The sequence below is a fragment of the Apiotrichum porosum genome (assembly GCF_003942205.1).
Source record: "Apiotrichum porosum strain DSM 27194 chromosome Unknown scaffold_21, whole genome shotgun sequence".
Lineage (NCBI taxonomy): Eukaryota > Fungi > Basidiomycota > Tremellomycetes > Trichosporonales > Trichosporonaceae > Apiotrichum > Apiotrichum porosum.
This window is the reverse complement of record NW_021167128.1, coordinates 1-23,030: the sequence shown is the minus strand read 5'-3', so window position 1 is coordinate 23,030 and position 23,030 is coordinate 1. Positions and strand designations below refer to the sequence as shown.

The 23,030-nt window shown below is 57.0% G+C and overlaps 13 protein-coding genes across 13 annotated transcripts; 7 read left to right on the top strand and 6 right to left on the bottom strand.

Annotated features, from left to right (window-relative positions):
* Positions 1-64: 64 nt before the first annotated feature.
* On the top strand, positions 65-535 carry EHS24_005296 (uncharacterized protein; the record flags this gene model as incomplete). Its single annotated transcript, XM_028620825.1, has 1 exon — positions 65-535. The coding sequence occupies one exon, from the start codon at positions 65-67 to the stop codon at positions 533-535; it is 471 nt and encodes a 156-aa protein (XP_028471867.1).
* Positions 536-1,241: 706 nt separating this feature from the next.
* EHS24_005295 (uncharacterized protein) lies at positions 1,242-3,563 on the bottom strand (the record flags this gene model as incomplete). The annotated part of the gene is made up of 6 exons (XM_028620824.1): positions 1,242-1,446; positions 1,496-2,058; positions 2,101-2,478; positions 2,583-2,810; positions 2,864-3,413; positions 3,463-3,563. 6 exons carry the CDS (start codon positions 3,561-3,563, stop codon positions 1,242-1,244), a joined length of 2,025 nt encoding a protein of 674 aa, XP_028471866.1.
* A 220-nt stretch (positions 3,564-3,783) lies between these two features.
* Positions 3,784-4,764, bottom strand: EHS24_005294 (uncharacterized protein; the record flags this gene model as incomplete). Its single annotated transcript, XM_028620823.1, has 4 exons — positions 3,784-4,148; positions 4,189-4,442; positions 4,485-4,594; positions 4,672-4,764. The coding sequence occupies 4 exons, from the start codon at positions 4,762-4,764 to the stop codon at positions 3,784-3,786; spliced, it is 822 nt and encodes a 273-aa protein (XP_028471865.1).
* A 407-nt stretch (positions 4,765-5,171) lies between these two features.
* On the bottom strand, positions 5,172-7,174 carry EHS24_005293 (uncharacterized protein; the record flags this gene model as incomplete). The annotated part of the gene is made up of 6 exons (XM_028620822.1): positions 5,172-5,233; positions 5,277-5,530; positions 5,595-5,706; positions 5,746-6,009; positions 6,057-6,558; positions 6,665-7,174. 6 exons carry the CDS (start codon positions 7,172-7,174, stop codon positions 5,172-5,174), a joined length of 1,704 nt encoding a protein of 567 aa, XP_028471864.1.
* A 337-nt stretch (positions 7,175-7,511) lies between these two features.
* Positions 7,512-8,159, bottom strand: EHS24_005292 (uncharacterized protein; the record flags this gene model as incomplete). The annotated part of the gene is made up of 2 exons (XM_028620821.1): positions 7,512-8,116; positions 8,156-8,159. The coding sequence occupies 2 exons, from the start codon at positions 8,157-8,159 to the stop codon at positions 7,512-7,514; spliced, it is 609 nt and encodes a 202-aa protein (XP_028471863.1).
* Positions 8,160-8,434: 275 nt separating this feature from the next.
* Positions 8,435-9,444, top strand: EHS24_005291 (uncharacterized protein; the record flags this gene model as incomplete). Its single annotated transcript, XM_028620820.1, has 5 exons — positions 8,435-8,686; positions 8,729-8,743; positions 8,945-9,159; positions 9,199-9,339; positions 9,441-9,444. The coding sequence occupies 5 exons, from the start codon at positions 8,435-8,437 to the stop codon at positions 9,442-9,444; spliced, it is 627 nt and encodes a 208-aa protein (XP_028471862.1).
* A 340-nt stretch (positions 9,445-9,784) lies between these two features.
* EHS24_005290 (uncharacterized protein) lies at positions 9,785-10,781 on the top strand (the record flags this gene model as incomplete). The annotated part of the gene is made up of 4 exons (XM_028620819.1): positions 9,785-9,874; positions 9,956-10,193; positions 10,235-10,644; positions 10,680-10,781. 4 exons carry the CDS (start codon positions 9,785-9,787, stop codon positions 10,779-10,781), a joined length of 840 nt encoding a protein of 279 aa, XP_028471861.1.
* A 336-nt stretch (positions 10,782-11,117) lies between these two features.
* Positions 11,118-12,933, bottom strand: EHS24_005289 (uncharacterized protein; the record flags this gene model as incomplete). Its single annotated transcript, XM_028620818.1, has 2 exons — positions 11,118-11,564; positions 11,710-12,933. The coding sequence occupies 2 exons, from the start codon at positions 12,931-12,933 to the stop codon at positions 11,118-11,120; spliced, it is 1,671 nt and encodes a 556-aa protein (XP_028471860.1).
* Positions 12,934-13,621: 688 nt separating this feature from the next.
* Positions 13,622-15,435, top strand: EHS24_005288 (uncharacterized protein; the record flags this gene model as incomplete). Its single annotated transcript, XM_028620817.1, has 6 exons — positions 13,622-13,800; positions 13,839-13,848; positions 13,977-14,076; positions 14,120-14,608; positions 14,647-15,368; positions 15,409-15,435. The coding sequence occupies 6 exons, from the start codon at positions 13,622-13,624 to the stop codon at positions 15,433-15,435; spliced, it is 1,527 nt and encodes a 508-aa protein (XP_028471859.1).
* A 481-nt stretch (positions 15,436-15,916) lies between these two features.
* On the top strand, positions 15,917-18,419 carry EHS24_005287 (uncharacterized protein; the record flags this gene model as incomplete). Its single annotated transcript, XM_028620816.1, has 7 exons — positions 15,917-15,991; positions 16,036-16,182; positions 16,230-16,491; positions 16,539-16,644; positions 16,681-16,875; positions 17,007-18,219; positions 18,417-18,419. The coding sequence occupies 7 exons, from the start codon at positions 15,917-15,919 to the stop codon at positions 18,417-18,419; spliced, it is 2,001 nt and encodes a 666-aa protein (XP_028471858.1).
* Positions 18,420-19,136: 717 nt separating this feature from the next.
* Positions 19,137-19,797, top strand: EHS24_005286 (uncharacterized protein; the record flags this gene model as incomplete). The annotated part of the gene is made up of 3 exons (XM_028620815.1): positions 19,137-19,399; positions 19,445-19,507; positions 19,569-19,797. The coding sequence occupies 3 exons, from the start codon at positions 19,137-19,139 to the stop codon at positions 19,795-19,797; spliced, it is 555 nt and encodes a 184-aa protein (XP_028471857.1).
* Positions 19,798-20,131: 334 nt separating this feature from the next.
* On the bottom strand, positions 20,132-21,867 carry EHS24_005285 (uncharacterized protein; the record flags this gene model as incomplete). The annotated part of the gene is made up of 5 exons (XM_028620814.1): positions 20,132-20,279; positions 20,342-20,741; positions 20,799-21,174; positions 21,221-21,514; positions 21,661-21,867. The coding sequence occupies 5 exons, from the start codon at positions 21,865-21,867 to the stop codon at positions 20,132-20,134; spliced, it is 1,425 nt and encodes a 474-aa protein (XP_028471856.1).
* A 959-nt stretch (positions 21,868-22,826) lies between these two features.
* EHS24_005284 (uncharacterized protein) lies at positions 22,827-23,020 on the top strand (the record flags this gene model as incomplete). Its single annotated transcript, XM_028620813.1, has 1 exon — positions 22,827-23,020. A coding segment is annotated over one exon (194 nt), but the record flags the coding sequence as incomplete, so codon positions are not given.
* Positions 23,021-23,030: the final 10 nt, after the last annotated feature.

Below are 23,030 nucleotides of genomic sequence, written 5' to 3'. Positions count from 1 at the left end.
TTCTATCGCATTCAAAACCTTTTCCCATCTCATCTCCAAACCTCTCCATCCCTTTGTTTTCGCCATGGGATTGTTCAAACGCAGCAAAGACAAGGAGCGCAAAGAGTCGGAATTCTTCACCACCCTCGAGACCGGCCTCCGCTACATCTGTGACGCTTGGGAAGCCGACGTGTTCCGCTCACGCGACGAATGGGTGGCCCGCGCAGACAACCGCGGCGTGCTCACCCACGAGCTCGCCCAGTGGATGGAGGACGAAGTCGTTGGCGACGGCGGTGTCATTTCCGAGCTCGAGACATACGAAGACAACCTCACCGTGGAGATTGGCGAGACTGTGCAAGACTTTGATCCTCAACTGCACGACGCGCTCGACGTCATGGATGACGAGCAGGGCACAATCCTTGCCCTCGTTCGCCCAGCCCTGGACTTTACCGACAAGCTGTGCCGGGCACGCGATGTTGGCTCTCCCGATGCGGTCAACACGTTGCTTGCGCACGCCGAGGCCCAGAGCCAGGACAAGATCAACGACTCGTTCTAAGGGCATTGACACTAGACTTGTAGCAGTGGCTACATCCACGGACAATTGATACATGTATGTTGAGCTACGAGGCATGACACAAGGCGATCAGTCGCATCGTATCCTTGTGTGTGGTTCTCATCCCAGCCCTCCTATCGCAAATCCTCTTACCAGCGCGACCCACGCTGGCCCCAGATCTCAACGCCAAGCCCGCCTGGTACAGCTTGGCACACGCTCGCGAGGTCCAATTCATCCGCCTCCAGCCCGCCTCCAAAGAAGCACTGCATGCGTTGCGTTCAGTCATCTTTGCCACTTTGCCGCCGCTGCCAAACATCCGTGTTGTGTATCCAGGCCAGACGGGCCAGTGGCCAGTGGGCCAGTGACGGCCCTTAGAAGGGGCACAGCACACACGAGCCAAATTGACCGAGATCTCGGTGTCTGAACCCACATTTCGGCGTTTGCGGGCACATGCCACCCTTGACCCGTCTGATCACTGCTGAACACGAGCGTACACGCTGCGGAAGATACGGAGTGGCCCTTGATGTTGTCAGAGCTCAAGATGAGTGAGCAGCAGCCTGCGGTCTGAAGCGCCGCTCAACCCTACTTCATCCACTACAAACACTAACGTGACTGAATGTTGGTGACTGACATACTTCATACACATGCATAGATACAGGAATCAATCAGGGTTACAGGTTAAATACAATGGGCAACTCAGCACGAGCTGCTATATAGAGAGGAGCTCCTCGACGCTGGCCGCTTCATCCGCAATCTCAGTTGAGCCAGTCACCGGGTCAACACACTGGGCATTTTCAAAGTCGATAAGAGTCAAGTCCCCCGTGGTGGCAGAGCGACAGATGTGTTTGAGGCCCACGTCTCCGTGCACCACAAAGGACTTGTGAATGGTATTGTAAAGCTGGCGAATCCGAGTACTGCATAACCGTGTCAGCCTAACATCGGGAGGTGCAAACGACAACGCACCGTGTATCCACAGGCAGGGTTGACCATTTATATCCTAGATCCAGCAGACTGGGACCGGCGTCGTCGAGAAGCATGACGAGATACGTGGAGAAGCCACTGGCTGTTGGAGGATCCTGGCCGAGGCCATTGCCCACCCATAGACCTCGGAAGCGTGGGGCGACACCCAGTCCCGAGAGCACCGACTTGAGCAGACCAGCCTCAGCGTATACGCGCAAGGCGGTATCGTGAGCCGCTTCCGGAGAGACAGTTGGCAAAACTCCGGTAGGTTCAAAGTCCTGGTATTGACCCGTGTCGAACGCTGGTTGGGCAACTTTTACGACGACGTCTCCAGTGGCTGCACCATTGTCGTTGGAGTCTCCCGTCCAGGACGCAGCGTAGCCATCGTACGTCCTACCCGAGTGGAGCGGACGGTTGAGGGTGGTTGTCAAGTTTGGCGTACTCTTTGACAAGGAACTAGGGAGAACGGCAGGCTTCAGCTCCATGGGGCGATTGGCATCCAGTTCAAAGGCCAAGCGGACACCAGCGAAGCATTCCAGAGTGATGCTGAGCGTGGGGCCAGACGGCTGTGTGGGTTAACAGCCAAACCTGGGGTGAGCATGACTCACCAATAATGGCAGTGGTGGAGAAGGGGTATAGGGAGCGGGGTTGGCGAGCAGGCCGAGACTACCAGCGTCTGCTGTAGTGGTGGTAGTCGAGGACAAGGTCTGCCCGATATCGAACCAGTCCAGGGCAAGCGTGGGCACGAAGAGGCTTGGTGAAGGAGGTGTGTCGCAGGCCGCAGCTATCAACCCCGCGGGCAGGGTCATCGTAAAGGTTCTGCCGACACCTGGAAACTTGCGAGAGAGTTGCACGGTCGTGCCAGACCGCGGAACAGGATCAGAGACGTCGATAACGTTGGGGGCGACGAGCTTGAACAGAATGGCATTGTCCATGCCGCCGTACCAAAGAGTGTCTGTTTCGTTCCCGTGCAGCTCGCGTACGACCTACAAGTGTCAGCTTGTCCACCTGGGCGGTGCACCACAGTAGTCGCTTCAATGTCACTGGATGGAGATCCTACTCCCAATGCTGTGAGAGACAACGAACTCACCTCATGAAGGGCCAGCTCTAGGTCCAACCCCCTATCTAGCCCATCCTCAAAGTTTGCGTAGCTGGGAACCTCATCTTTCCAGGAGATCGAGTAATGACTCTCCCTCACTGAACGATGAATGGCCTCCACAGCGCCTGTGGCGTGTGGGGCCAGCTCGAGGCATGCCGCGGTGTGCAGCTTGATCTGTTTTGAGCCGAGGAGAAGGGCAAAATCGGTGGACCCAAAGGCCTTCGGCGAGGCATGAATCCATGCGGTGGACATGCCAATGGTGGGAGCTTTACCGGGGAGGAAGACGGTTGGGACAGAAACGCATTGGCAAATCCGACCACAAACTCGCTCACTAGGGCGCGCTCGTCGTCTTCCAGGTAGGTCCTTGATCGATGCTTTGACTCTGACAGTAAGGCGCCCGTGGTGGCTAAAGCGTTCATCAGAGTCACGGAGCTCTGCGACTTGGTGGTGGCAGCCGCCCCCATCTTTCCTACAGGCTGGAGGACATTGAACAGGGTCGCAGCAGTGTCGGCAAGCAGGTCTTTGTTGTGACGGAACGTCACCATAGGCTGGGAGGAAGTCGGATCGATCTGGTCGAACAAGTACTGCATAGCCGCCTTGTGGAAGTGGCTGGCATCACCTTTGGCGTACCGAAGAGGTGATTTCAAGGGCGTATAGGATGAGAAGTCCAAGACCGAATTGAACTGAGGGTGGTCGCGGCGTATCGCTCGCCGCACTCCCGCCCCACCCAAAGCCAGCGGGTACTTTCCCAATGGTGAGTTGAGAACGGTCCGTGGCACATCTGGGCAGCGATAGCCTACCAGGGCTGCGAGATGATCTGGGCTGAGAATCCGTCAGACTGGGGGCGTGACTCGAGAAGAACAGAACATACAACAGGTGCTGTGTGGGATGGGTTGATCGTGTCGCCAAAGCTCGAACTGGAGGAAGCTGAGACAGCATGCGGATGCCTCCAACACGCTCCAGCCACGCCATGGCGTGGCCCGGACGGTACTAAGGATGGTCGTGACCGGGGTATGGATGGTGTAGACAGTGCAGATGGTGTGGAAGAGGCGATGTATGTCCGCTACCTAACCCGTCGTCACGACGGACGTGATAGCCGGCTTTGGATCCGGATGTGTCCGGCGACCCCGATGTCAAAGGCATAGGCGTGCATTGCTCTAACAACAAGGTCTACCACATCATCCCTCACTCTCTACTGCTTATACGCGTCGCCAACCTCCGAGTCCAGCCACTCATACAGCTCCTGCGCTTGGCGGTATGCATTCTCCTCGCTGCCGTACTGGGCGAAGATTGCGTCCACGTCCCCGTCGCGGAGGTGGTCGCCGCCGCCAGCCGCGTCGCTCTCGAGCTGAGCCTGACAAAGCCTCTCGAGGCGGACAAAGTAGGCCACTGCAGCATCAACCGTTGTGGCGGCAGTAAGGATGCCGTGGTTCTGCAGGATGATGCCCTTGCCATGAGGTCCGAGAGCCTGGGCAATGTTCTTGCCCTCTTCGTCAGACAGCACGACACCGCCAAACGACGCGTACAGGCGAACGGTTTCACCATAGGTCGCACTTTCTGGTACGTGTCAGTTGTATTGTATAGCCAACAGACCCACCATAGTTTGCAAGGTCGACGTTACGTCCCAGGGCACTGAACGCGCGGCCGTAGTAGCTGTGGCTGTGGGCGGCCGCGTGAATGTCGGGCCGAGCGCCGTGAATGGCGCTGTGGATGGCGTACCCAGCCATGTTGTACACCTGGCCGTCGCCAGGCTTGCCGCCCTCGAGCACCGTGCCGTCGTGGTGGACAAGGAGGAGGTCCGAGGCGGTCATCTGGTCAAACGCACGACCAAAGGGGTTGACCCAGAACGCGCTGTGACAAGGTCAGTTGCGAGACGGCCGTGGTTCGACTCACTGAGGGTTGATGACATCGCGGACGGTGATGTGACCCGCAACACCCTCGTCATAGCCAAGCTTTGCAAAGATGCGGAACGCACCCGCTAGACGCTCCTTCTGGTACTGGCGCTGACAGTGGTCAGATGCAGTGTTACACCCCAGCTTGCTAGATGCTGTGTTGAAACTGGCCGCTCCTGCTTGCTCACCTCGACAAGCTTCTCCTCAGGGGTGCCTTCTGCACGAAGCTTGAGGACCTTTTGTGTGTATGGCTGCGTGGTTGTCTCCGTTGTGGTGACCATTGTTGCTGTAGAGATTTGCGATAGACGTGCTGCAGTCCAGTCCAGCGGAGCGAAGTCTTGATGGTGTTAAAAGAGCTTGGTCGCTGGGAGTGACCGGACCGTGGAAACGCTGAACCGGCGGGCCTCGGTGTTCGGCAAAGCACAAGGTGTTGGGGGCCACGACGCCTACCACCGCCGGGGCCAGCCTCGTTGCGCGAGGGTGGGCGTCGTCCTGACTCACATGATCGCGGACACGATGGACTGCAGCTGAACAGTGAAGGGTAAGGACTCGTAACGGCTCGGTCGGGTCGGATACATCGACATTGCCGCTGTGGGGCACAACATGTGTCGGCGATGGCCGATCTGCCACCGCTGGCCGCCACCCGGCTCATGACATCATTCATCTAGGTTCTACATTGCTACCCATCTCAACAACAGCTGGAAGCAGCAGGGGGCCACTTTGTAGGCTCGTCCATGAGCTCATCAGGGTCTGGAGTTTTGTCAGTGCCTTTCGACTTTTCATTGCCACTCACACAGCTTGCCCGGGTTCATGATACCAAGAGGGTCGACCGCATCCTTGATCGTCTTCATAAGTGCAAGGGTGCCATCGCCCAGCTCGGCTCGGAGATACTTCTTCTTGGTCATGCCCACGCCGTGCTCGCCAGTGCAGGTGCCACCCATCTCCTGCGCTCGGTGGATAATGCGACCCACAATCTTGCTAATGTGTCCGACCTCGGAAACATCGCGCATGATAATCGTTGCGTGAAAGTTGCCATCGCCAACGTGTCTGAACATTAGAATCGGTGACACACCTCAGAGCACCCCGCTCCAGCGGCGACCATCAAGCTTACCCTAGGATAGGAGCATAGATTCCCAGATCTTTGAATTCCTTCTGAAACTCTTCGACAAGGTCGGGAAGGCATGATATAGGAACGCAAACGTCGTTCCCGTACATCATAGGAGCTGCCGTGAGCAAACGTGAATGGATGCAACTGTACTCACTCTCGTAACCACTGTGCGCAAGGGCGGCAAACAGGACCGCCTTCCTTCCGGCCCAAATACCCTCGCTTTCCTTTTCGGTCGCTGCGAACTGCACGTCGCTTCCACCGTGCTGCTTTGCTATTTCTGCAACAACACGGGCCGAGTCTGCAAGCACCGTGTCATTCCCCTGGAATTTGAAGAAGATGGAGTCCTTTTCGGCCAGAGACCTTTCCATGGTGCCCAGGTGGTTTATAGCCGCGACGGAAAGGTCATCGAGGAGTTCGACTTCGTTTGTCAGTGGCTTGTTTTTTTTTCCGATGTGAGGTACTCACCACACTGGACCTGTACACCATCGTTGAGAATGTCCACCACGGCATCCACGGCATGGCGGACCGAGGGAAAGGCGATTACACCAACACGGGTGGGTAAAAGTGGAGCCAGGCGGATCGTCACTTCCGTAATGATGCCCAACGTTCCCTCGGCACCAATGAACAACTTGGTCATGTCGGGTCCAGCCGACGACTTGCGACTGCGTTGCCTGGTCTTGAGGACTGTTCCATCAGGAAGAACAGCGGTCACGTTGAGGAACCATTCTGCTCGTGCTGTGCCATACCTCACAGTGTTGGTTCCCGAACAGCCTGTGCCAATCATCCCTCCAATGGTCGCGTTTGGTCCTGGGTCAAGAGGCAGGAACATGTTGATGCCCTGGCGCTTCAACTCGGCGTTCAAGGTTTCGTACCCCACACCAGCTTGCACGACCACATCTCCGTCCTTGGCATGGATCTCGAGAATCTTGTCCATGCGTGACATGTTCACGCAGATGCCACCGTAGGGCTACGAGTCAGCAAAGTGACCATCGGAGTGTCAGGGCTGTCGTGCACGCCACACAAGTGGGCAAGCACGCCATCGACGAATGAACACGGGTCACCGTTCGACTCACAGCAGAAAACTGGCCCTCGAGACTGGTTCCATTGCCGTAGGGCACGACTGGGACGCGGTGCTTTGTCGCGACCTTCATAATGGCTTGCACGTCCTCGGTGGTCCTGGGGAACACGACAGCCTCTGGTGGAAAGGAAGTGCCATATGTCCATGCGCTTCCACCGTGATGTGACCTGTCGTCCGAGTCCACTGTGATCGCGTCTGGATCAGACGCAAAGATGGCCTGCAGCTCGACCACAGCAGCCGCATAGTCGGCCGGTGAACCGTACCGTGACCTAATGGCCGCCGAGGTCTTGAAGACGGCCGGAGTGGTGGGCTCGGGTTGGGACTCGGCGTGTGCAGTAGTCATGCTTGCCCACATTGCTGCGCCGGCGACGCCGACACCTGCCAGGAACCATGCCGCTGCTGCACTTCGAGGGCGAGCTACTGTTCGTGACGCGGTCGACGAGGAAGTCACAAGGCGAGCTCCCCTGGGACGGGTCAGCGCCAGTCGGGCAAGGCGCAGGCTCATGGTGGGCACAAATCTTGTTTGTAAGGGATATGAGAAATGGGGAAACGTTGGATTCGAGAGGGCTTCCGTTATCTCGCGGCTTTTGTTGACATTACGGGTGAGTGTGACGGGCCACCTGTGCGTAGCAGTGCCTGAAACGCATCGGGGAATGTACTCGCCACCCACCCATGGCCAGCCATGACCTTTTGACCTCCATAGAGCACACATGTTACATATTTAGAATGGGTCTCGTGTCACCAGTTAAGCTGGAGGGGTCGCGTCATGTAACTCAGGGCACAGAAGCGTACACCGCGCGCGAGAGACCGGCAGCGGCTGTGCCCGTAGCGGGTCATGTCGTTTAAAGGAGCTGGCGGACACCGACGACCTCCTCGGCAACCTTGGCGAGGTTGGAGCGCAGACGGACTTGCTTGTCTGGCGGATGCTGAGACAGTAGGAAATCGAGTTCTTTGCGGGTGACCTGGGGAACGATAAAGGTGACGTCTTCCGTATCGGAGCGCAACTTGCTGAGGGTCTTAGGTCGGGTCGAGCCAACAGACGATGCCATACGAGTGCATTTGGTGAGCAGCAACGCTGCGGGGGAGAGGACATTAATTTCGATGTTGTCGTGTTGGACAATGCGAGAGCCGGACTTCAGCGGAATAGGCCATACGAATGAGCGGGTGGTGAGAAACTCAATGGGCAGACCGCAAAAGTAAAGGCTGTTGCCAGTAGAGGTAAAGCGCGAGTCGACAGCCGCGACCTGCTGCTTCGCCTTGACAATGTCGGAACCATCCATGTCTACGACGAGGTCGAGGTCGTGAGTCAGACGCTCGGAGCCCATCAAGACACAGGCCATACCGCCGGCGACCGCGTAGTCGACGCCAATGGATGGCAGAATGGTGGCGAGGGCGGCGGCAGCCTCCACCAGCTGGAGAGGGTCGCTTTCTTGAGGGTCCTGGATGTCTGTCTGTAAGCTCCATTTGCAGCTGGCCAACTGCTTACCCATGCTGATGCTCGGGACAGGGGGGAGTTGTGTTTGGTGCGTTGTTGTGAGGCCAGCATAGCCGCGGGAGACGACGATAATATAGTTATGGCCGTAGCCAAACGACCATTAGCGGGATCAAATTAAAACTAATGGAACAGCACGTGACCATTTACCATTATCGCCACCCGTGTCAGCGATCAGCGAAACGCGTCAAGCTCGTCGTTAACTCTTATTCCACACGCTCCACCACCGAAAACAACATCAATCAACGACAACCAGCACCACCTCCAAGGACGATGACGAACTCTCGTCCATACTCTAGCTCCTCGACGGGCTCCAAGTCCTCGTTTTCCTCCTCTACCTCAACAGCGTTCTCGACACTCTCTACCTCGTCGTACCCATTCTGGACGGCGACCGGCACCCGTGATACTCGCCGTTTTAGTCCCCGCCTTCGTGACCTGCTCATGACCTTACGCGAACATGACATTAAGGCTATCGAGTGGGGTCTGGGACTCGACAGCTCCATGGGCGCCCCCGTACATGTCTCCGTATGTCATTCCTTCATTTGTCACGTCTCTAACGGCTCTTAGAACCACTTTATCATTGTGCCTGCCGACCAACTCGTTTCTGCTTTGGGCATAATCTCTTCTTCCTTCCAACCCGCGTCGCCTAATCCTAGACGGCCTTATGGATGCCTTCATGATCTAGCCCAGGCTTTCACAATACCTGATCAACCCCACTTGTGTGGCTGGCGGGGTGATTTTCCAAACGCATCACTGTACGTTCTCGACACGGATTCGGTGCAGCTGGACCTTGCCTATGTCTCGTTCATCCCGGAGCTCGGCATCTGGCAGCCTGACCCCATTGAGGCCTTTCGATCGTACCTGCACCCCGTGTGCATGCGCGAAGGGTCGCTATACCATCCCGACATTATGAGCCTCGTTTCATGGATGAGCAACTTCATAATATACGCCACCTGCGGTGTCAAGTACATACCCAAGCCAACGACCGAGGACGAGTGGTGAGTAGACGAGTTTGCGAATGGGACCTAACGACGCAGCGATAATGACGACCCGGCATGGGAGCGTGAGGGTTTAGCCCGTCTGGACAGTGTACCATGGGGTGAACGTCAGTGGCTCGAGCCTGTGCTGCGCTCTCTTGTCAAGGGTGAGGTCAGCTACGAGATATTCACAAAGGACTGGTGGGAGTCTCACGCGCCAAAAAGCGCAGAGTGACCGGGTATCATGGCAATAGATTTGAGCGCAATGCCACAATGAGCTCGAAGAGGCCGGGGGACTGCAGGTGAAAGAGGCTACCTGGGGCATTGCCAGTTTGCTGAGCGACGTCGGTCGGCTCTCGGTCGGGTGATTGGTCCCGTCGACGAGGGCTCACAGTGTTTATCAAGAGCCTCCCTTCCGAAAGCTCGGAGCGGCTTGGTGGCGTGGCTTCCCCATGGGCAGAGCGACGGGATTCGGCGTTGGCCGAAGCCACCTGCAGCGACCTGGCAGGCAACTGCTTTGCCGGACCATGTAAATGGAGATCCCAGATCCCTTGACCACGACTGTTCAAGTTCCAGCTGTTCTTTCGATTGCAGACTGCACCCACTGCAAGACGTCTGTCTCTCCTCCACTCAACCTCCATCCACCATGGCCACCCTCGTTCTTCCCAAGATGCCGCCAGCGGCCAACAAGCCTGGTGTGCTCAGCTTCAAGGCCGTCATGCCTCCTGCCTTCGCCGTGAGCCCTCATGTCCTGGTGACCCAGGAACTCTTAGGTCCCACACAGCCCAGCACACGCAACTGACGCACTGGACTGCAGTCTGACACCGAACGTCAGCGCTTCCAGAAGGGCGCCTTGGCTCTTGGAGCGAGGGTCATGGACGAACGTGGCTGGGGAGTAGGCTATTCCGTGGGTCTCAGCGCGCGTGACGCTCTCGACACCAACCTCGTGTGGGTGGTGCCCCGCGGTAAGCCACTCTGCACCATCGTCTCGGCGGACCTCATCGGCGTTGACCTCAAGGGCGAGATCAGGGTGTCGAGCAAAGACGGGCGTGGGCGTGAGTGCCGCATGCACGTGCAATCTCTGATACGATTACAGTCGACCCCGAGTGGCTCCCCCTGCATCTGGCTGTGTACAACGCCCGTAGCGACGTCAATGGCATCACCAGCGGACACACCCCGCATGCACGCGCGTTTAGCGTCAAGGGCGAGACGCTCAAGATGCTGTGGCAGGACAGCTGCACGTTTTACAACTGCGTGCCCGTCTGCCCATTCCAGACGGCTGCCAACGCTGCTACCAACCCCCAAGGCATCGCCGATGTCCTTGGTGAGAAGGGTATTGGCATGATCCTGCAGAACCGCGGTGTCCTCAGTTGCGCCGGGACGATCGAGGGGGCAGTGGGCGGATACGTTCGCATTGAGGGTTTGGTTGGTAACCAGCTGCTTGTCGAGGCAGCCATCAAGGGCCGCGGCGGGGACGTGGTGCCCATTGGCGAGGAGGAGATTCTGGTAGGTGTTCACATCGATAGGGGCTCACCGTTCAGTTTTCCCAGAAGAACACTAGTGGAGAGTACTCGCAGTGGTTCCAGGCACAACCGTACTTTGCCCGTGTGGTGGAGCGTCACGGCTCGGCGCTGGAAATCTAGAGACGTGGACAGATGCAATATTGTTGGATTTCCTACCGTGGCACAGTGAAGTCGATGAGGAGGATGAGCAACTCACTCGACAGACTTGGCTCAAACATGAAGTCTGTGCAAGGCGTCATGCGGAAGAAAGAAAAGTAAGAACAAAACGGTACATTATAATAAAACATGAGTTCTGCAGGCATCGTGGATCGTTCGTTCAGCCGACCGCGATTCGTTTTAGATCCCCAAACAGCAGCCGCAGGGCACCAGTATATAACTTCATCCAGATACACACTACTTCCTCCACTACAAAACGACACACTAGAGGCGGGCAGAAGGAAGACCGCCCACCTGATCCTAGAGCTGGAGGATCTGCTTGAGCGCATCGTCAATCTCCGCGGTGGGGTCTGAGGGCGACTTGGCTGCGCGAAGAGCGACGATACCGTCAGGGCGAACCAGTACAGCACCGGTCGCGTCAATGGCATAGCGTTCGAGGAACTGGCCGTCGATGTCCTCGATACCAGCCTCGCCAATCAGGTAGCAGCCCACAGGAATGTTGTGCTGCTTTGCCGCGGCCGCTGCAGCAGTACGCCACGCGCTGCCGGCCTCGCCCATGGATGCAAACACGGTAAATCCCTTGCCCCAGAGGTGAACGGTCGACAGCGCGCGGTCCTTTCCGAGCCACACATGAGGGGCACGGCAGCCGGGTGTGGCGCTCTGGATATACTCCGAGTAGTCGTCGTCGACGAAGGGGGGCTTGGTACCATCCGAGACGACCGCAGACGACTTGTAGTGGGCGCCAAACTGGGCAAGTTAGCCTCAGTCACGTTATATGTATCATAGCCGGCCTCTCGCTGTGTGAGGTGTGTCGTCGCTGACCCCTTGTTATACACAGGCCACGCGCGCATCCTCCCTGCTCCCTTCTGGTGAACACCACTTGCCCACTCACCTCGACTCCCAAATGGTTGCCGTATCTGTGGGACTCCTTAATAACCTGGGCCGGTGTCAGACCATTGTCGATACCACGGAAAGACATGTTGATTCGGCCGACGTTGCAGTGGTTGACAAAGCTCTGGTTGACGGTCTGGGTCGAGGGAAGACGGCGTTCCTCGTCGTACGTGTTGATGAGGCTCCAGCCCGCCTTACCGTTGACAGCGTAGGCCAACTTCCAAATGAGGTTGTGCATGCCCTGCAGACCAGTGTTGACTCCAAGACCACCCGTGGGTGGGAATTGGTGGGCTGCGTCGCCGATCAAAACCACGCGTCCTTGAACAAAGGTGTCGGCCGTCGTGGCGTTCATCGCCCACATGCCCACACTCTTGACATCGACCTCGAGGTCGGGGATGGCGGTCGCCTCGCGGACCCACCAGGCGCACTTCTCAGGGGGCCAGAGCTCCTTCTTCCACTGCTCCTCCTTCATCATCATCTGGCAGAGCCAGCGACCATGAGTGTCGAGAGGCTGAAGAACGCCGCTGACGTTTTCGTTGCCAACGAAGAGGAGGACACCAGTACGGTCCTGGATGTGGGACTCGATGTCGGCATGGAAGTAGGTGTTGATAAAGTGGTGGATGTCCTGCTGGCCAGAGCGCTTGATCTGCAGCTGCTCGCGGATAGGGCTGCTGTAACCGTCGGCAGCGACGAGAGCCGATCCCTCGAGCTCGTACGTTTTGCCAGTGTCCTTGTCTTCGACCTCGATAACGACACCAGTCGCGTCCTCTTCCGAGCCCTTGATCAAGCCGAGAGAACGCTGGTTGAAACGAACGTCCACGAGACCAGTCGAGATGGCCTTGTCGAGAATGATCATCTCAAGCAAGTCTTGGCTCGACATGACGGGCTTGCAGGGCGAAACATCCGGGCCGGGACCTTCGAAACCGCCAGAGTGGATCTGACCAATCTCGTTCTTGGTGACCTGGTCGAAGAAGCGGATAGGGCTCTTCCAGGCGCTGTCGATACCGCGGAGACGTTGATAGACGTCGTCACCCCAGTGCGTGGCAATCTCCATGGTGCGCGTGTTGAAGTTGCGGGTCTTGGGGTGCCAAGCGACGCCCTTGTGCTGTTCGATCAGGATGGTCGGGACGTTGAAGCGGGCGAGTTCGAGAGTCGCGGCGAGGCCGACGGGGCCACCACCAATGATGATGACGGGTTTGGGAGCTTCCACAGGTTGGATGGTCATGCTGCTAGTCTTGTGGATAGGTTGGAGAGGAAGGGGTGTCCACAATGGCGATGGACTTTCGGCCGTATATATGGCAGCCCGAGCCATCACTCTTGGGCAAAAGCAAGCCCGGAAAGCTCAAGCGGTCCCCGGGACGGTGCCCGATGACCGGGATCCGGACGAGCGAGACCGTGTTCTGCACATGTTGCAGGTTGCCGGTGGGTCGCCAATATGTCCCCCATAAGTGAGTTGATGAGATGGTCAACCACAGCCGGAGAGACGTGAACGCATTGACCAGAATGACCCAGGCACCGGGCGGCTCGGTATCCTTTGCCCACCATCTCCCACCGGGTCGCTCGGGAGATCGCTGGGAGACGTTGCTGGGACGCCTCTGGAGGCGCGTTCGTTGCAGGGCCATGAAGATGGTGTTCGGTGTTGCCCTGCTGTGGATCGCTTCATCACCCAGTGGCCACACCGGGACCGAGTAAAGTCAGAAGATGTGTACCCCAGGAGTTATCTTGGCAAACCCCACAGCGCGGTTTCGCTTCGGTTTGCGGGGTGTACTCCCTCCACGGTTCTCGTCTTAAAGAGACTTCAGGCCCCACAACACTCCCCACGGTCACTCACCAACCTCCACGGTGCCCCCCATCCCCCCACACCAACTTCATCTTTTGAACCCCGGACCCTGGTCACCCGCGCTGACTCCAACATGTCGCCTCTGCCTGACCTCGAGAAGCCGGTCACGTCACACATTGAGGACAAGAACGACATTGGCATCCGCCTCGCCAAGCTCGATGATGCCGAGCTCGACACTGCAGAGCGCCACATCCGCGACGCTGACACGTACACGGATGAACAGTACGCCCGCGTGCGTCGTAAGATGGACTTGTAAGTGCCAAACGCTGTGAAGAGTGGCTGACGTCCAGTATTCAGCTGGTACGCTTGCAATGCCGAAACCTCCCGCACACCTGTTATGTGGCTGACGTGAACTGGTAGCCTCTGATGATGATCAGCAAGTTCTACACCTCGTTTCGTTGGCTAATGCAACAGCGTACGGCCTACAGTTTGCGGACAAACAGAGTCTTGCCAACGGCGTCCTATTTGGTCTCCGCGAGGACACCAAGCTAGTAGGCAACGAGTATGCCAACCTTACAACTTTCTTCTGTGAGTCTTCCATGGGAAACTGCCCTTGTATCTAACGTCACAGTCATGGCGTACGCTATTGGCCAGCTGCCGATGGGTTGGCTCTGCCAGCGTTTTCCTATCGCCAAGGTTATCGCAACTTGCGTGATTCTTTGGGGAATTACCGTGATGTGCATGGGTGCGGCCCACAACTATGCTCAGCTTGCCGCGCTTCGCGTCCTTCTTGGACTGTTTGAAAGCGTGTTGACGCCTGGTTTTGCCCTCCTCACTGCCTCTTGGTACTTGCGGTCCGAACAGACCATTCGCCAGGTATGCTATTACACAATGTCGACATTTATCACCGTCATTTCCAACGTGATCATTTACTACCTCGCCCTCCATGTTCAAACCCACGGCGGTATCGCTGCGTGGCGTGTCATCAATCTCTTCCTGGGTGGCCTTACCGTGTTTATCGGAATTCTCAACCTCCTCGTCTGGGGGACCCCGGAGAACGCGTGGTGGCTTACCAAAGAAGAGAAGAACATTGCACGCTCGCGAATTGTGTCCAACGCTAGTGAGTGCCACATGTTTACTCGCTCTGACGCGTTCCAGCCGGTGGTGGTGAGAGTCACCCTTGGAAGTGGGACCAGATCCGTGAATGCTTCAAGGACCCCCAGTACTACTTTTTCATGCTCTTCAACATCCTCATTACTATCCCCAACGGCGGTGTCACCACTTTTGCGCCACTGGTCTTCGTGTCGTTTGGGTTTTCGCCTTTAAACACGGTCCTTTATGCCCTTCCCCAACAGGCTATCGGCTTTTTCTTCCTCCTGGTCCCCGGAAACATTGTCAACATCTTCCCTCGTGCCAGGTTCCCGTTCGTCATATTGATCACGGCCTTCTGCTGCGCCTGCCTCCTTTCGGTGGGCCTCATGAAGGGCACGGCCGACAACAAGTGGACGCGGTGGGCCCTCTTCTCTTTCTGCAGCACCTACAGCTGCGCCATGTACCTCACCTGGCCGCTCATGTCCATCAACGTCGCGGGACGTACCAAGAAGACCTGGATCAGCGGCACTGCGCTCATGACGTTTTGCATTGGCAACATTATCGGTTCACAAATCTTCCGCCCGTCCGACGCCCCTCGCTACCTTAAGGGCCTCACCGGATGTGCTATCGCCATGGCCGTCTGCATGGTCGTTGTCGGCGCCTGGTGGTCTTACTATGAGTACACCAACCGAAAGCGGGACCGTGACTTTGTCACTTCGGGTTTGACCAAGGAGGAGCAGGACTACCAACGCAAACTTGCTGGCGAGACCGACCTCACGGATATCCAGGTGAGTGCCACAATGTGTATATCCCAACTGACATCCGCAGAACGTCCACTTCCGCTACACCAATTGAGATGTCACGAGGATGGTGGAGGAGGTAGACGATTTGGAGTCTTTGGTGAAGGTTTTGGGAACGGTAGCAGCGTGGCACAAAGTTAGTAGTAAAGCAGCAGAGTATGGGCAGGCTTCGTTGTAGGAAAGGATGAATTCGAAGTTTTGGCCGCATACCTGCAGACTGCCCCACAGCTCCCATAGACCAGTGGGCGATCCGACAGTCCATTGCATCACTCACAGGCCAGCGCAGGGTGCTTGGGACACGGCGTGGCCGTTTGGCGAAGCGTACCATGCTGAAATGCGGCCATTTTTACGTGATTTGATCTGGGGTTTACATTTCCAATACCAAAACACTGTTACATCCTAATTGATTTGAATGGGCGCCGCCAGCAAAACCCTTGGCCGGTTGGCTGCGATTGCCGATCGTTGCGGACGAGACCGTTACCTCCATCTCTCCTTTACACTCTTGTCCATCATACCATGTCGCTCAGCTGCACAGCATGAGTAGTCAAGCAGATTCATCGTCGTCATCATCGACCCCACGCCTTGGATGCCTCACATGCCGCCGGCGAAAGGTACGCGTCGTGGCTGTCGTTCCAAAGCTCACACAACAACATAGGTCAAGTGCAACCTCGAGCAACCCACATGCGCCGCCTGCAACAGGCTGCAGAAGGAATGCGTCTGGCAGGATATGAGCGCTGCTCCTCCTCCACGCCAACCTCGTCGCCCTAACGATTCGGCGTGTGAACAGTGTCGCACTCGCAAGGTTCGTTCTGCGAGATCGCTTGGGCCGCGGATGTAGCTGACTTCCAGCTCAAATGCGAGGGGGATCCCCAACGAGGTGCTTGCACGCGGTGCCAGGCGACTTCAACAGCGTGCGACTGGTCTTCTGAACGTGTAGTTCGGCAACGGACCTCTGCTGGCCCATCAACCAAGGCGTCCACGTCGACACCCTCAGCGGCACCTTTGGCCTCTACTGCTGGCCCATCGATTGCTGCTGGGCCATCGTTCCCAAACGAACTGTCTCAAGCTGAGACCGAGGCGATGATCGACCTCTATTTCGAGACTGTTCATCGTGAGTCACAGCTTTTTATCTTATGGTCTTGCGCTAATGACAAACAGACTTTGGTTTCTTGACGTTCATCCACGAGATGCGATTCAAGCGGCTGCTGAGTCGCGGCAAGGCACCGCGCGACTTGACAATGGCAATGGTCGCGAATGTCCTTCGGTGAGTGACAATTGATGGCTTCCATGCTGACAGAAGCTTCACGTGCGATCCCACTCCCGAAAACCTCGCGCGAGGAGACGCGCTCGTCGACGGCATCATTGCCTCTCTCCTACCCCGTGTCCTCCAAGGATTTGGCGTCATTCAGCTCATGACACTGATTCTCGTGTCCCACTACGAGGGCCAACGAGGCAAGACTGGTTCTCGATTTCTCCTGTCAGCCCTCTGTGTTCGGTGAGTGTCTCGTCCTGTCACCCGAAGCGTGTTGTGATGGAGTAATGGGCGTTGCATGAATCGGCGGCGCGCGCTCCGTCAAGTACAAGCCCATGGGCGTGTCCGTGCTACAACACAGCTAACAAACGCAGAATGGTCCAACTAATGTCCTTGAACACTCTGGATCACACCTTTCCGGCAAAGCTGCCGGAGTCGCACCTGTCACCGCTCTTTACATACGAGGCGCTGCGCCGTGTGGCATGGTCGGTCTTCTTCCAGGATTCGACGCTGGATGGAGGACGGTACGGGTCTAGCCTCGTCGACCTCGGGACATTTCGTATCCAATTGCCTTGCAACGAGCAAAGCTTTCTTGGAAACGACAATTCACGGACGGAATCCATCTTTGCGCCTCCTTCAGAACATACTGCCATGCTTGGACTCTCTGCCTATCTCATCCGTGCCACGCACCTTCGACGGCGTGCACTAAACGCCGTGTTCCGAATCACGCACCACGACCTGCAGGTACCCGAAGTTCAAGCCGACCTGGCAGCCATTGAAGCGACCGTGAAGGAGTTTGTCAACTCGATGCCAGCTCGCTACCATTTCACTTCGGACAATGCCTTCCTCCACCGTAAACGCCTGCCAGCGTTCTTGCTGCTTCACCTGCTACTCCACAAGCTCTACATCATCGTCACCATGATGAAGCTTGCGCTGTATAGGTTGGACCCGGCGTTTTCACACCTTATCCCCCAGGTTCGACACCAGCGTATTTCACATGCTACAGCAGTGTCTGGGATCCTGGCCGAGGGCCTCAAGCAGAACACGACGTTTGACTTGCAGGCGTTCGGCGAGGCGTACTATGCTCTCGAGATCCTCCTGTTCGAGCCTCGCCGGTTGGTGGCCACGGATTCGAACGCAGACGCCATCGCAGCTGCAATCCCGCCCCTGCTCGCACTCCTTCGTATTGGTGGAAGACGTTCAGAGGTGATTAGGGTCCTTCACGTCGAGGCAGTTCACCGACTACTGCGCTGCGACTACCTGCCCCTGCTTGACAGCTTTGACCTCGAAGCGTTTGGCAGCGAGTATCAGCCCGGTCAAGACGAGGCCGAGTTTGATTTCCGCGACTTTCGCTTCGCCAAGATTGAGCGCCTGCGAAGCGTCAGCCGTCCCACCTGGCAGTTCCGCGACGAGCCGTTACTCGAATATCACCCAGACCCCGAGTCTGGTGCCAACTCGGCTGTGGTCTCGCCTCGTCTTGATGCTTCGCACGTCAACTCGTCCAATGCGAATGTGCCGTCCACTCTCGACCTATCACCACTTGGGGGATCAACACTCGACGGCGGCGACTCCCTCAGCGACCCCTGGGTGCGCTTGCTGGACCCCATGGCGAATGTTGCCCCTACGGGTTGTGCAGGACAACTTTGCGTGGCTGTTTGGAGAGTCTAGTCGGCCACGGCTGCAAACTGGAGACCCCACGGAGTTTTGGAGTCAGATCAGCCGGGAAGATGCCTACGACGGTAGGCCATGAGCTCGGCCGTCTGCTCCGTTGGCAGGCTGGTGAGTGAGTACCGCAAGCCGCTGTTCTCGGACCACACGAGCGGCCGGGCGGCGGCGGATCCGCGCGGGAGAGTCTTTGCTGTTGCTGCTGTGCAACCAGTGGCTGTATTTGCCATGATTTTCGATCGGGGAGACCGTTGAACAGCATGGCGAGGTGGACAGGACGAGAGATGTGACATGTGTGTGCTACTCGTTATGCAAGGTTGGGTTCATTGTGACGAAGCGCCTGTGGTCAAGTGTGTCGTCCCGTCGCGCCACAGTGCCCAGCAGACGTGAGAAGAAGATTGCAGGCACTTCACTGATCACTGGACTATTGCTGACTTGATTTCAACGTCGGTGTGATATCGGCACACTCCAGGCTGACCCTTTCACCGTCAACTGCGAAATGGTACAGCCAACGGCAGACAATGCCTACATTGAGGCATACTTGACGCAGTCAGTGTTGTGTGAAGGTGGGTACTTACGTACTGCACTGTACACATGTGCCAAGACAGCAAACATGAAACGAGTAGGGGACCATCCGCGGCTATTGCACCGCTGTTGCCCGACCATCGCAACCATTGTGGCCAAGAGAGGGAATGGGACCTGGAAGTGAAGCGGCTTCTGCCACGCTCCGTCGGAAAACATCCCGACAAGCTGTGGATTGTGCCTGCACACTGGAATGCTTGGCGAGACACTGCAACTTGTCGAGGACACCGCTCCGCCGTGTACACAATACATTATAAATGGCGTCCCAATTCCAGGAGCCCAGACATACCATTCAACAGCAAGACCACATCATGCAGCTCTCAACACTCGCACTTCTCTTCGCCACTGTCGGTTTCGCCACAGCAGCGCCTGCGCCGCGCGACTACTGCCCCCGCAGCCAAGACGTGAAGACCGGCGCATACATCGACACTGGCTGTGGCACAACCCTGCACCCACATGGCAAGTGGGACCTGTGCGTCCGCACCAAATGGGATATTGCCGCCGGCAACGATTTCTTCCTGTACGTTGTTCCTGCCAAACACCAAACACTCTCTAACGTCCACAGTGGTGAATGCGTTGCGGGATACTCGGGAGGGAAGTGGCGGACGCTACCGCTTGAACAGGGGTCGTACGCAGATCCAATCGAAAGAGAGCAGCTCGGACGCGTTCTGCATCACGGCGCCAATCAGCGAGAGCGACGGAGACTGGGCCAAGGTTCATTCGTGCCGTGGTCTCCCCAGCCAAACGTGGATCGTAACCGACAACATGTCCATCAACCTTGCCGACACCAACAAGTGTCTTGAAGTTTCACACTTCCCCGGTGCCCGGCTTCGTGTGGCCGAGTGTAACGGGTCAGACGACCAGATTTTCGACATCCTGGGTGGCGAGGGTGTCCCTGCTTTCACCCCGTCGGGGTAGTATAGAATGGCATTAGAATTACAGAAGCTTCAGTTCGTTTATGCAGCCGCTTAAAGCGTGATAATGGGAGTCAGAATACAGAGCCGTGTTGGTGCCAAGGAAAGATCGAGGAGAGCGAGATTCAATGTTTGTGTAAAATAAATGCCAAATTCACCTTCAATTCTGCTGACACGAGCCCACCGCAATCCATGTTTCCAGGATGGGCTGGGGCACCTTTCCATCCACCGCACACGAGGCGTACAATCTCCACTTGCATTGACTGAATGGTATACTTATACTCAAAACAACTAACCCTCTCCAAATACCCGCGCCGCCCACAGTCCCACCCACATACTCAATGAAGCTCTGCGCTGGCAGGGGGGCCCTTGTACACCCGACGGGCATACACCAAGTACCAGACACTGGCGATGGTGATAAAGCCTCCGAGAACAACGCTCGAGTAGTTCATAGTCTGAGCGGTGACGGGGATGACGGCGGGCATGCTGAAGATGACAAGGCCGCGCGGGGCCCAGATCATAACCACCCAGTTGCAGACGAGACCCACGATGCGCCTCGTGAAAGGTGCAGACGAGATGCTCTTGCGGCCCTCGAGGAGGCTGAGGAGGATGGGAAGCGCGTAGGCAGCCATGAAGGCGTTGACAGCCGTGCTGACGACGAGTTGAAGGCGGTGGTGCTTCCCAGGTCGATGAGGCAAAGCAGGCACTGGACAACGAGACACAGGGCGATGGCGTAGGGCACGTTGCCACTGGGGGTGACGCGCGACCAGATGGCCGATCCGGGGACGGCGTGGTCACGCGAGAACGACCACAGTTGGCGCGAGGCGGTGGTGTTGATGCCGACGAGGCAGTTGAAGCCAATGTAGAGGATGCCGAGCATGAGGAGAATGGCCCCGGCGTCGTTGCCGACGATGAGCTTGTAGGCGTATGGAAGAACGATGCCGTTGGCTGTGGCGTTAGTTTCACGTCTAAATGCAGTTGCAAGTCTAAACACAATGTACTCACGAGCCTCGAGGAGGACCTCGGACGAGGGCATGGTAAAAGTCAAGGGAAGGATGAATGCCCACGCGAGGACAAACGACGCAGGCATCATGCTGTAAGCCATAGCACGCGGAACGTTGGTCTCGGGCTTGTGGACCTCTTCGGTCATGGCGAGCACGAAACCCGGTGCGCAGTTGGCGTATGCGCCGGGCAGGAAACCGATGAAGAAGGTCCAAACATCACCCCAACCACTGAGCTGAGGCTCATAGTGGGTAAACGCGTACTTTGCACTCCTACGTCCAGCCTTGGCGCGAGCTGACAGAACAATGATGTGGGCAAACTTGTAGACCCAAGTGACAATAACGTTGGTCTTCTCCATAAACGTCAGATAGCGAGGGTTCTGAGAGAGGGTCAGGGACTTATTCACACAGGAGCTTTGAACTCACCATCAAAAGGGGAATAGCGGCAAGGGCGAGGAGCGCGTATGCAATAAGAATGTAGACCCATTGAGCAGGGCTCCAGTCAGGGTGAACAATGTTGACGGTGGCGACAATGTGCTGTGAGATGCCAAAGGCGACAGACGTGGTGGTGAGGAGGACGGCCGTGAGGAGGAGCCAGCCGTTGATGTACGAAAGGACAGTGCGGAAACGCTTTGGTGCGAGCTGAAAGGTCCAGTAGTACGCGCCCGCAGAGGTTGGCCAACGAGAGGCAAGTTCGCCAAGCGAAAACGCGATCGTCCACTGCAGGATGGTAACAATGAGGGAGCCCCAGACCATGGTCATCGGGCCACCGCCATAGATTCCAGTAGCCAGCGTTGTTCCGTAACCATATGGGACAGCCAAACCTGTCAAGTTAGCCACACCTCGCGCTTCAGTTCTTGACGTACAGGTGATCGACATGGCAAAACGTCCATGAAGCCTCGGGTGCGATGCAGCTCGGCTTTGTAGCCAAGCTCATGGAGCCCCGCATCGCCATCAAGGTCCTCCTCGTGGGCCACAATAGTCACATTGCCGGCCTCCTTGGACGAGGAGAGGGACGGCGACCCTGGTCGCAGATGTTTGGTGTCGGTAGGTGCCACAGTTTCAACGGTCATGGTGGAAGAGAATGAACAAGACGTGGGGGAGAGTGGCAATGGAGTTTGTCCGCGTGGTAGTGGTTAAGAAGGTCAATGCCTGACCGATGGATCGTGGGGCCCTATCAACGTGATCCCAATGGTGGGGCTGGTGGGCTGGTGAGAGTCGCGGCACACACGGATCGGGCCCACCAAGATAGTTATCCTAAGCGATGCCCTTGTGATAGTTATTCTAAGCGACGCCTGGCGAACGCCATATCGGCTGTCACTTTTCACAGTTGCCGGGAGTCGTTGCTGGGCGACACACTGTAGCGGTCTGAGACGGCCAGGTTAGACGACATTGACGACCTTGACTGACGAGGGTGTTGGTGGTTGGGGGATAATTGCGGGGCCAACTGTTTATCCACTGACGATTATCAGAAGCTCAGAAGAACAGAAGGGCCGCTTTAAAACCCCCTATATTTCATTGCCCACCGTAAAAGCCCTGACGGCCATTGCGGCTCCACCGCGCCCGGTGATATCGCGTTCAGTACACGAGATTGACGAGGTGCTTGACGAGCACGGTGTGAAACATGTGGCACCTCTTCTCACGGACGGCGGGGATCTGGCGGAGTGGCCTCGCTCCGAATCTCGTCTAGCTCGTCTCCACAACCCCACACTTCCCCACTCCGATATCCACGCCGATAGGCGCTCGCCGTCGTCGCCCTCACATATGGGTTTCCTACCTCGACAGCTTCTCAGTGGCGAACAGCATTCCATCCTCTGTCGTCCAAGATGACCCGGCTGAACCGGGAAAGCGTTGATGATCCTGAAGTTTATCCACCTAGCTGCACCACCTGTGCTGCGTTCTGCGGCATTGTTATACTTAAAGAGACGTCTTGGTGTCTCAAAGTCTATCAAACACAACTTGGCTTGGATCGCATCTGACACACCCAACCACCCTTCTCACTCTCACCAATCGAAACCAATTACCGCCCAACATGCCCTGCCACAACTACACCCTCGCAGACCTCACCATCGACGCCAGCGCGCCTCAGGAGGAGATCAACGCTCTCATCGCCAAGATGGGCGCCGTGGTCATCAAGGGTCTCGTAAAGAAGGATGCCGTCGACCAGATGAACAAGGACTTTAAGCCCTACCTGGACGCTCTCGGTGTCGAGGGCAACGACGAGCAGTGGGACGGC